The sequence below is a fragment of the Cicer arietinum genome, chromosome 2, assembly GCF_000331145.2.
Source record: "Cicer arietinum cultivar CDC Frontier isolate Library 1 chromosome 2, Cicar.CDCFrontier_v2.0, whole genome shotgun sequence".
In the NCBI taxonomy this organism is placed as follows: Eukaryota; Viridiplantae; Streptophyta; class Magnoliopsida; order Fabales; family Fabaceae; genus Cicer; species Cicer arietinum.
The window spans coordinates 43,048,027-43,060,651 of NC_021161.2; the positions used below are offsets into that span (position 1 = coordinate 43,048,027).

The window sequence follows — 12,625 nt, forward strand, 5'->3', positions numbered from 1 at the left end:
GAAAGATCATGTCTAGTGTTGGTTAAGTAGAGCAAGTGGCCAATCAATCTTTGATAAAGTCTGTTGTCGAGGAAAGGATTTCCATCATCCTTAGATAACTTTAGATTTGGCAGCATATGGGTAGAAATCGGTTTGCAGTTGAGAAGTCCCATATCATCCAAGAGGTCCAAAGCATATTTGCGTTGATTTAGAGAAATGCCCTTTGATGATTGAGCAACCCCAAGCCCAAGGAAATGTTTGAGAAAACCCAAGTCTTTGATTCGAAATTGAGAATGGAGAAAAGACTTAACAGATTATATTTCTTGTAAATCATTGTCAGTGAGAACGATATCATCTACATAAACCAACAAAAAAGTGAAATGACCATCATAGGATTTAACAAACAATGAATAATCAGAAATAGATTGAGTATATCCCAAAGATAAGAGAGCAGAAGTTAGTTTATGATTCTAATTTCGACTAGCTTGTTTTAAACTGCAAATCGACTTGGTCAATTTACAAACTAAATTTGGTTTCGGAGGGGTAAAACCAGGAAGAAGTTACATGTAGACATCCTCATGGAGATCCCCGTGTAAATGTCATTGTTGGCATCTAATTGATATAAATGTCATTGTTTAATAGCAGCAATGGCCAAAACAAGTCTAACAGTAGTCATTTTAATTACAAGATAATCTACTCATTCCAATTGAATATATCCTTTAGCAACAAGTCTAGCCTTGTATCTTTCAAAACTACCATCATAATTAAGTTTGGTTTTAAAAACCCATTTACAACCAATAAGATTTTTACCATCGGGTAAACCAGTTAATTCCCAAGTTTTATTAAGTTCAAGAGCCTGAATTTTTTGGTCCATAGCATACTTCCAACAATCAAATTGAATTGCTTGTGTATAAGAATGAGAAGGTTCAGGAATAGAAGACAAGGCAAATAAATAAGATTTATAAGTAGCAGAGACATTGTCATAAGATAAAACATGGTTTAAAGAATGAGGATTACCTTATATAGTATTACTGGAATATCTAGAGGCATGAACAATATTACATTCATAATCTTGTAAGTAATTGGGAGCATTTCTGACTCTAGTAGAAGTACGTACAATAGATTAAGAGGCAGGGGCAATATCAAAAACAAATTGATGCTTAACAGGGGGAATATCATTTAAAGTGGCAGTAGAAATATCAAAATGCATATCAAAATTAGGAAAAACATGTGAATACTCATGACCAGGCAATTGTGGAGGACAAGATAAAGGATCAATACCTTCAATATTACAAGATAAGTCAGAAGTGTTATGATTGATAGGCAAAGAAAGTTGAAAGTTAGGAGTATGTGACTGAGTAGAATGGTGTTCGTGAAAAGGAAAAGCGTTTTCATAAAACACCACATTTCTTGAAAGAAGAATATGTTTAGTAAGCAATTCAAATAAAACATAGCCCTTTACTCCATCTTTATGTCCTAGTACAATGCCTTTTCTAGCAAGAGGTTGAAATTTTGTTCTATTAGTAGAAATAGTGGAGGCAAAACACAGAGAACCAAAAACTCTTAAATAAGAAATAATAGGTTCTTTATTATACAATAAAATATGAGGAGATACATTATTTAATTTGATAGAGGGAAGTAAATTTAAAATGTGAACAACATGAGTAACAGAATAACACCAAAAAGAAAGAGGTAAATGAGATTGAAATAAAAGACTCATAGAAATATTTAAAATATGTTGATGTTTTCTCTCAACCATCCCATTTTGTTGAGGTGTCTCAACACAAGAAGTACGATGAATAATGCCTTTACTATTGAAAAAAGAAACCATAGAAAATTCAGGGCCGTTATCCGAACAAATAATTTTAACTTTTTTATTAAATTAATGAAATTAATAAGATGAGTTCTGGTTTCATGCTTAGCATTCATCAATCTAATCCAAGTGTATCTAGATTTATCATCCACAATTGTTAAAAAATATTTATGACCATGTAAATAAGCAGTAGAAGTAGGACCCCATAGAACAATATGCACAATATCAAAGATAGAAGAAGAAACAGATGCACTATTAGAAAAAGGTAATTTCTTTTATTTTAAATAATGACAAACATCACAATGTTTCATATCAATAGGAGATAGAAAAGAAGGTTGTTTAGCTACATTAGTATAACAAGTAGAAGAAGGATGACCAAGCCTATAATGCCAAACATGGTCTAAAGGAAAAACTGTGGAAATAGTATCTACAATATTGATCAAAGGAATATGGTTGGCTACAACATTAGATGGAGATATAGGATGAACAAATTCATATAGTCCATTCTTAAGGATAGCACTACCAAACATCTTCAAAGTGTTCAAATCCTGAATCATACAAGAATCGTGAGAAAATGTTAAAGTACGTGGAGTAAACTCAATAATTTTACTAACAACAATAATATTGAAAGAAAACAAGGGAATATAAAGAACATTGTGTAAAATTAATGATTTATTTAAAATAAAAATACCACTGATTAAAGCATGAGTAAAATGTCCATTAGGAAGTTTAACAGAAATTGGTGTTACAAATTTGTAAGTTGAATAAAAAGATAAAGAATTAGTAAAATAATATGTTGCACTTGAATCCAAAATCTACGCAATAGAAAGATTACCTTGTTGTTTACCTGTATCAGAAGATGAAGAATGAACTTGATGATTGTTAATCAAATTCGAAACCTGAGGAGTGCTTGTGGAAGTAGATGATGGTAGGAGAGCTAACAACCCTTGAAGTTGGTCCTTGGTGAAAGGGTGAATAGATTCAAGAGATTCGTGAGGAAAAGATTCGACATTATGAACGGTTTTCTTGGTTTGATACCTAGGAGAAAAACCATGGAGAAAGAAACATTTGTCAACAGTATGATTGGTTTTCTTGCAATTAGTGCACAATCTAGGGTTTTGAGGTTTTCCAGAATTTTGTTTAAAACTGGATTTAGGTTTACCATTGGAAGGTTTATTAAAAGAATTTCAAGAATCAATAGCTAAAATTGTTGGTTCGGGCAAAAGACCAATGGGCAATTGGCGTTCTTGTTGAAGAATCATCGAGTAAACTTTAGTAAGGGGAGTGAGAGGATCAAGAAGAAGAATTTGGGAACGAACACTTGACTAATTGTCATTAAGACCTTGTAAAAAATAAAGAATCAAGTCATGATCCCAATACTGAGTTACCATCTTGAATGTGTTACATCATCCAGTAGAAGAAGAAGTGCAAGAAGGAATGGGTCTGAAATTGAAGAGTTCATCAGAGAGCTTCTTGAGAGTTGTAAAATAAGTTGTGGCCGTGGAATCCTATTGTTTAATGGTGAAAAAAATATAAAGTTATTTGAGAAATTCGAATGAAATCACCTTGAGAAAATCGGTTCTTGAGTTCTTGCCAAACAGCGGATGCGTCGTCAATCCAAAAATGCTACCAACAATATCGGGGGAAATGGAGTGATAGAGCCACGAAAGAACAAGTGTATTGCAATGTTTCTAGGCCGAGAAAACTGAAGCGGTAAGATCTGGTTTCTTGATTGAACCATTAGTAAAGCCATATTTGTTTTTCATTTCAAGAGAAATATACATCGCGCGAGCCTATGCATGTTAGTTTGAAGCATCCAAAACAGGAGACACCAAGATAAGAGGCATATTCTCATTGGGATGAATGTAAAAGGAACTTCTGGGATATCGATTTGGATGAGGAGGATCGGAAGGAGGAGGAGGCAGCGGCGATGAAGGTATGTCAGCCATGGAAGAAAAAACAGAAAATGGTAAACCTAAAACAACAAATAAGAGAAAGAAGGTAAAGAGATGGCTAAAATTGATTTTTGACAACTGATACCATGTTATTTACTGAAATTACCTCATTATTTTTATTATTATTATGATGTGTAAAAAACAGCCAAAAAAACCAAGTATATATACTAGCTAACAAAACTTTATGGTATATAGGCATTTAAGAGACTAATGAATACAAAACAACCAAACCCAAGAATTACAACTAACTAATAACAATTATAAATAATAAAGATCCTATAAAATATATAATTAAGTAATTTTATTAGGTGATTTGTATATCTACAAACCCAACTTCCTCTTCACCTACTTCCCTATCCACCAACTTATCTCCCTTTGACCTCTAGCATGCAAGGTTCAACCATCCATCTTCAAAGGTTCTTACCCAATTGCTTTCTACTTGAGGTATATCTAGGAATTTTAATAACAAAGTTATAAATTATAATTCCTACTCTATCGATAAAAACAACAAACTTCCTTTCTCTATGTCATCAATAAAAACCATTTCTCCTCTTGAACTTATTTTCTCTAATGTTTCAGGACCATTTCTCATAATATCCTTAAATAGTTTCAAATAATATCTTGTTTTTGTTGACTATTTAACTCGCTACACATGTATTTATCCACTAAAAATAAAAACTAAGGTAGTGATAGTCTTCGTCAATTCTTGTTTTAAGCCTTTTTTAGCTAGTTTTAATTAGAGTTTTGTTTAATTACAAACATTTTTTAGAGTTAATTGAATAAAGAAAATGACTTTTGATCTTCTTAAATCGTCTTAGTCATTCTGTTATTAATTCTTTCTATCCAAACAAATTTTCGTTGTGTGTTCTTATTTGTTTTTAACTTTACATGTTAATTATTTTGAGAAAACTTGCACTCGAGAAGTTATTGCTTGTTAATCATTTTGAGGAAACTTGCACTCGATAATTTTTTTTTGTTTGTCTTTTTGCACTTAAGTGGGTTATAAAAATTAAAATGAGAGAGGTGGTAATAACATTTACCAAATCAAAATCCTTGAGTTGACAAAAAAAAAAATCAAAATCCTTGAGTTGGTTGGGCCTAAAGGCCCAAATTAAGAACAACCTCCCAAAGCAAAGAATTTTTGTTTATGTTGGGGGCCACCAATCATCTTTGGATACATAGCCTACGTGTATTTGATCAAAAAGAAAAGCCAACGTGTATAGCTCACTTTTGGTCAAAAATTGAATACTTTTTTATGGTCAAACGTTGAATACTTGATTTTATAGAGGAAAAAAAAGTAAATTTTTTAGCAACCATAAAAAAAGATGGGTACTAATATTCATAAAACAAAAAAAATACAAAATTTAAATTGATTTAAATAAATAAATATAAAAAATAATGATTGATTGTTGGGTATTATGTCCAATCAAATTCTAGTATAAGAAGTGTTAAAGAAATCTTCACGGCTTGAGTTCATTGGGTGTCAATATTAGAGCATATATTGTTGTTTGTTTCATGCATGGAAGGTTCAAAATCACCAATCTTACGTGTACAAGGCACATAACAATATAAGTGTGTTTAATTAAGCATGTTGTTTTCTGTCTTATTAGAATGCATTCAATTGGAAATTACAAGCCAAAACTATTTGCTTACTTTAGTGTACTTACTGTTTAATTATGTCGTTGTTAGAAAAATTATTGTTGTATGTAACTGTAAAAATATAAAGTTAATTTTCATGCATTGTCACACTGTAAAAAAAAATGTTTATAAAATATTATATTTTGAGTTTGAATTTGAAATTTTGCATAATGTTTTATTATTTTATTTATAAATAAAAAATATATAAATTAAATTTCTAATTAAAGTAAATATAAATTGATGGTTCTTGTTTGAATTACGAAAACTAAAGAACATAAAAAAAAATTAGGAAACAGATTATGGGTAATCTCGAAAAATTAATGTAATTATTAATTTATTGACATTTTGATTGAACAAGTTACTCGAGGAGCACCAAAGTTTTCTACTGTATAGTAATTGTGTCACGTGGCAAAGTGTTAGTTTGCAAGCATGCTTGAAGTGTACAAAGCTATTTGAGATTTTAATTGCTTTTCCATTTTATATTAGCATGCTTGGTTGTGGTCCTTGTGAAGTATGGTCATTGGTACAAAAACTACATGATTGTCACATGATTAAACTAAGCCACCAGAAAAGTTATTAAGTTTTAAGATTAAAATAAAATGGATTATTACATAAATAATTTTGAGATGTTTATATGAAGTAGAAATTAATTTGTGTTTGTCTATAATAGTTAAAATTAGTTTTTTAATCTTCTTTATTATATACTACTACACTCATTAAAATCATGTTCTTTTTATAGAAGTTATTAAAAGAAATTTCTCATTTGCATTAGTGGTATATTGCATATTACGGAATCATATTAAATGACTCGTATTTTGATTATAAAATAAATTTTTAATACATATTTTTATTCTATACTAATATTAAAGATACTCAATGGAAATCATGACGATGGCTTTCAAATTATCAATTTTGTTTTTATTTAAAATTATTGTTTTATGATATTTCTATTAATTTTATATAATATACTATAGTCATGTTTTATCAGAAATTTTTAAAATTAAACTTGTAACTAGCTAGCCCTACGTTTATAATTAGGTAGTGGCCGAAGGTATCAAAAGAAAAAGTTGCATTCTACTTTCTAGATTCTACTAATCCACATTTCATTTCTTCATTTCATATAAATTTTGAAAGCATATTATTCTATTGTGGCAAAGCTATATAGGAAAGGAACCAAAACTTGAATATTTTTTAAAATAAAACTCAAACAATAATTATCACATTGCTACAAAATATTCATTGATTTTGTTTGATGTTTAGATAATTTGACTTATTATCAATAATAGAATATCTCTTTTTAATTATATTTTTTTAATTTGTAAGATTCGAGAGAAGTTAGGTTTGTCATAGACAATAATAATTAATCAATAGACACAAGATTTTATTGTAAAATTTACAAGCGCACAATTTTAACACCCAACTTGCTACCTACAATTTTACTATTTTTCCTCCCCCATCTAACAAACCTAACAAAGGATAGGAAAATGAAAGAACAAAATTAATCAGATTTTATGTATTGAGAAATTCATTTCTAAAAATCTCAAAGTAATTTAAATTGTAGAATTTCTTATTTCACTCCAATATTTTCTAAATTAATTAATTCAAATGTATTTTTTAAATATACATTTGAATTAATTAATCTAAACGTATCAATTGGAGGCTCTTGAAAATATAAAAGGTAGAGAAAAAATCATTCTCCTTCATCTTGCAAAATTATGAACTTTGCATAATTTTTTTTTTTTAATTAGCCCAAAGCTCACACCTTACATACATAAACATCCTTCATCTTTGTAGTTTGCATATCACCATTTAACAAACCATGATATAAAACTAGAAATCCCTCCTCCTTCCATTGGAGAATTTTTTTTCTCCCATTTTTTGCAACAAAATTTGGTTATAATGCTTCTATATGAAGCACATTAATTGAGAAATAACTCTTTAGAAATCCTACTTGTGCATATTCATCATGATCACTTCCAACATTGCAACCTGCATCTAAGCAACATATAAAATATTTCAGTTTATGAATCACTAATGCTAAGAATAAAAGAGTTATTCTTGAAGTGTTGTAATCATTGAGATATATTAAATAACACATTTATTGTTGCAAAATACATTGTTATCTATATACTAATTTACGCTCACCTCCCCTCTATTAAATCTTAGGAGAGGAGAGTGTGATTTAGAAAATAAAAGTTGTGTGCACGTGACATTTAATCATACTTCAAGGAAAATAAATGCACTTTAAACAAAAATAAATAAATTATTTAGATTCAATATAAAATGCATATATACCTTATGCCTACAAGTTATTGTTTGGCGAATGCAACTTAATTATAGGGGATGGATCATTGTCCAAAGTCTTGAGACGGAGTTCAACACTCTTAAGATCGCGAAGATGTTGCAAGATTTCTTGAAGTAAATCCTTTCCTTCATCTCCACCATTTTGTATGGATCCCATACAATGGTGTAGAAATTCCCTATCTGTTTCAAGAGCTTGTAACCTGTCATAAACACGATCAACCTCTTCTTCAATAGAAACTTTCATACTATCCATTTCACTTATTATAGGAGCTGAGTTTTGCATTTCCATATCAATTGAATCACTTTCCAATTTTCTATATGTAAATGTTCCATCATTCTCATTATCAGCTTCATCTAAATATGGTAGTAACTTCTTTGCCAAGCAACCTATTGTTCTTCTTGGAGAGTGTTTATCATCATCTGAAAAATCATTTGAATAGTCCTCTAGACTTCTAAAATTGCACTTCTCATCAAGAAGTTCTTCCCCATCTTCCAATGAAACTATCTTTTCTTCTAATGCTTTGAGTTGATCTAGAATAGAAGCTTTCTCTTCCTCAAATTCTACCAAAGTACTATCAAGTTCACTTACATGCTTTACACAATCTAATGCAATCTCTTCCAAGTTAGAAACTTTATCTTCTTGATTATTGAAAATACCATTACCTTCTTCCTTTTCCTCATTTTCATTGTTAAGATCATCCGATAACTCATCGGTATAGCCCGTGTTGCAACAAGAACAAGAAGAGTCTCTACTTCTTATACTTCCATCTTTCATTCTTCTCAACATTCTTAACTTCTCTTTTGCTTCATAATCCATAACCTTCTGCCTATACTCTTCCAATTCCATTTCAAGTTCTTGCTTCTCTCTCTCTCTTTTCGTCATTAAATCGTTCAAAAGCTGTAAAGCCTCTTGATCATATTCAGCTTGTTCTTCCATCATTCTTTGGTATTGCAATGCTTCCATCTGCATTGCTGCTTTTTCTTCTTGCAACCTTGTTATCATTGCCATTGTTTGGTTTGCAGCTATTGCTGAGGCACTTCTCTCTTCTTCTAGTTCTTGATATATAGCACTTAGAGCTTTTTGTTCTGATTTTAGCGCTGTTTTCAGCCGATCGATTGTTAACACTGGATCGCCGAATTCTACCTCACTTGCAACACTACCATCTCCAGAATCTTCTGCTCCTGATTCTCTTTTCTCAAAGAGCATCAATTTCCTATGAAGATAATGCATGGCATCTGCAGAACTAGGAGTTTCTGGAAGCTTATCTTCCTCTACTTCACATGACTCTGAGCATTTGGATGATTCATGGCTTGTTTCCTCCTCAATTTTTTCAACTGTTATTGTTTTCTCATCCATTTCATTATATTCATTATCATTTACACCTTTTTTATCTATACCTGCATGTTGTAGTTCAGTTAAGCGCTTATAGCACAAATACTTATCATATAAGTGTTTAAGTGTAAGTTATTTCTATACTAAAAGATAAAATAAAGTCGAATTGTTTTCATATAAGCTGTTGTCATAAACTTTCTTGGAGAGCTTATGGAAATAAGCTGAAAACAACTTGTAGACATGTCATAAGTTGTTTTCAAAAACTCTACAAAATAGTATCACAAGTGCTTATGCCAATAGATAAGCTCAATTGAACCAATTTAAGGACTCAAGGTATTGAAAAAAGAATTGAGTGGTTCACAATTAGATGTAAAACTCACATAGATTATTCTGAGCAATGAATTCATCAAATGCATTGTTAACTTCAGTATCATCCTCACTTGTAGAAGATTGATCTTCTGGTATGCATTGACTTGACAAGGTTGGTTCATCAGATGGAGGCAGATTAGCTGTGTAAGCAAATGTTGAAGTCATGAATGTTTAACAGTAAATCACAGTATCATATTAAGCATACATCAATGTTGTGTATCAACTGTTAAGTATCTACTTTATAAAGCTAAACATTCATATGTGAATGCATGATCTCTCAAGTATGATAAATTAAGTTATTTTATCTAAACATGTGATCACAATTAATGAACTAGCATAATAGGAGACATGAAAAAACATAATCCATGCATTGTTTTTGTACCTAGTGGAGTATTTTCTTGTTCTTCCATATCTGTTTCTAAATTTCTGTCATCATTGGATAAACTGTTAGACATACTTAGATTATTCTGAGAAAAAAATATTTCAAAGGCATTTTGAATTTCAGCATCATCATCACTTGATTCAGATTCATCATCTTGAGATCGAGGAAGATCAACTGCATATAACCAAAAACTTGTGAATAATAGTCATTAAATCAAATATGTAATAGGATCATTCAACATAAATGTGAATAAAGTTCATGAAACTCTATAAGTCAAGCATTTTTTGTGTACCTTGTGCATCGTTTGTTTCTTCTGTGGCTGCTTCAATACTATTATCATCATTCACACAAGTTTGAGCTTCTGAATTCTGATTAAACCCTTCAACTTCAACAGTTATAGAATTTTCCAAGCTTTCAAGTTCTCTCATGTTTGTTTTCTCTACATTCTCATCCATTGTGAGTACTACTTCCCCTCCTACAACACTTGAATGCAGTTCAACTAGGGACTCACTGGCTGAAGTTTGAATCTTTTCCTCCCTCTTTACAAGATCCTCATTCAATTTGCATAATTCATACTTTAAACAAGTGATAGAATCTATCAACTCAACAGATATCAACCTGTTATCGTCACAAGTTACATCATTCCGAAATCGCATATCGATGATTTCAAGTGATCTATCTTCACAATGTGAAACCTGCATAATAGTAGTATCATCAAATTGATGAATAAAATTATCATCGCCACTTGGATCATCTTTTTCTACATCCTTTTCATCAGAATTCAAGTTCGAAACCGAACTCGATCGATCCTCGGCTACTTCTCTAAGGATAAAACTTTCAATATCAGAAAATATCTGATGCTCATGATCATGATCATGTTCTTCTCCATTGTTTATCTCAAACTCAAGGTACTTATCACCTTCTTTGTCATCATCATCTTCTATTGATTCAACAATGAGAGACCCTTTGCTTAGATAGTTACCATCATCATCCCAAGAAGGCTTCAACAACAAATAAGAAGGGTAAATTTGGTTTTTCAATCTCTCATTGCAACAAGAACACCTATTCGTCACATTCTCATCATGTCTCATACCAAATGAGAAGTACTTTTCATGATGAAGATTTGGTCTTGAAGAAAAACAATCTTCACACATGCTATGTGTTTGTGCTAATCTTTGATGATTTGAACAGTAACTAATGTTTGAAATCTCAGTTGCATGAGTCTCACAAACAAGATCACTTTGAAAAATTGTTTCATTTTCTTGATGAAACACATTATCAACTCTTGAACAATAAAGACAAGGTGGTTTAAGGCCAAAAAAATTGGCAAATTTTGTGATGAAGTAACTGAACAAAGAGTTTAGAAGGAGAAGAATAATTAAAATCCATTCAAGAAATGCATATACTAGAATTGCAACTATTTTGTTGGTGCTTCTATGTAACATGGTTGCAAATTTGTTGGTAGCCATTGATATTTTTGCTTAAACTAGAGAAGGAGATTGAATAGTACACAAAAGAAAACAGAACAGATTCAAAAGAAAAGTGTATGAAACATGGTCTAAGAAATGTGCAAGTGATTGTGTCACTGTATCAGTAATGTTATTATGGACCATTAATAATTAACTTTAGAATAAAGTGGATCTTAGCAGTTATATTTTTATCTATGCTTGTTTCACTACCCGACATGATAATTACTTGTGTTGGTTTTGTTGCATGCACACTTTTTTTTTAATGTGTTGTAGCATATTGTATTATTCTCATTTATGTGCCTAAAATGAATACACACTTTGGAGCTAGAGAATATGATTTGTGATATTAAAATTAAAAATAAAAAAAAAATAAAAAACTCATGCTTATTTGACCATCCCATTTTTCTAAGCAAAAATAGTTAATATTTATTTGTGGAACAACTTTTAGTGAGTTATTTTTCACTGCACATGTACCTAATTGTTATTGTTATGAACTTGTAGTCAAACACAGCAAAAAGCTAAAGAGAAAATGTAACCAAAACAAAAACTATAGACAGCCCATGAATTTGGTTTGGACCACTCCCACGCGCAAGATGGTCCCCACCAATGGTTAGTAGGTCATACATTTGTTAGTGTTACTTCCCCATTAATGCTAAATTAACTATAACCATACTCTCTCTTTCGTTGAGTAAACTTCTACACTTCAATATGTACTATTATTTTTCTAACAACATAATGTACTAATCAATCATTATTAGCTCTAATAGAAGGAAGTATTTCATATAATGATTCAAATCTCCATTTTAATAAATGTTTACATATTTAGTGTTCGACTTTTCTTGAACATTTTTTTCGTTTTTGATAACAAACAAAAATAACTAACTTCATATTTGTTAAAAAAAATTAGTTAAATGTAATTAATATTCTTGATCTCATAAAAGTTACAATGCATTGTTAAAAATGTTTTTCTTAAAAACTTGTTCTATTAAAATAAAAGAGTCGTGAAAAATAATGTTTATATTAATCGAAGATTATTTTAAGTTATATATAAAACAAAGAGTATTTTAAGATAAAAAAAAAAAATATGAGTAATTTTTTTTTTATATTTGAGATCGAAGATAGTACTAATTTTCTACTTAATCGGAATCAATATTTTTCAATTACTATAGTTGATTTAATGAAATTTATGTGAAGTATCCAAATACTCATATTGATTGAAGTTTTAAATGGAATTATTGTTTTTTTGTAGACAATTAAAACTTATTGATCAGCTAGACGTTTAGAACATCATCAATACATGAATACACATAAAACTTTATAAACAGAATTTTTATATTCACATTAATGAATTAATCATGTAGAAAACATGATAAGGAGTAGTGG

General features: G+C 30.4%; 1 protein-coding gene across 2 annotated transcripts; it reads right to left on the reverse strand.

Annotated features, from left to right (window-relative positions):
• Positions 1-6,748: 6,748 nt before the first annotated feature.
• On the reverse strand, positions 6,749-11,416 carry LOC101497576 (myosin-binding protein 3). Of its 2 annotated transcripts, none has more exons than XM_004490756.4 (5): positions 10,066-11,416; positions 9,774-9,947; positions 9,403-9,531; positions 7,681-9,087; positions 6,749-7,374 (listed from the first exon to the last, which is right to left on the reverse strand). In XM_004490756.4, exons 1-4 carry the CDS (start codon positions 11,240-11,242, stop codon positions 7,688-7,690), a joined length of 2,880 nt encoding a protein of 959 aa, XP_004490813.1. In that variant the 5' UTR covers positions 11,243-11,416; the 3' UTR covers positions 6,749-7,374; positions 7,681-7,687. The 2 variants fall into 2 exon arrangements, with proteins under 2 accessions (XP_004490813.1, XP_004490812.1); XM_004490755.4 differs by having other exon boundaries at positions 6,749-7,380; positions 10,066-11,412.
• Between the last annotated feature and the right edge of the window lie 1,209 nt (positions 11,417-12,625).

Bases quoted from the DNA above. Each gene is read 5' to 3' on its own strand.
- LOC101497576 (XM_004490756.4), bottom strand. From the start codon at position 11,242: ATGGCTACCAACAAATTTGCAACCATGTTACATAGAAGCACCAACAAA. The intron at 9,532-9,773 runs GTACAAAAACAA...TTGCTTACACAG, and splicing joins ACAAGAAAATACTCCACTAG to CTAATCTGCCTCCATCTGAT. The intron at 9,088-9,402 runs GTGAGTTTTACA...TACAACATGCAG, and splicing joins CATTGCTCAGAATAATCTAT to GTATAGATAAAAAAGGTGTA.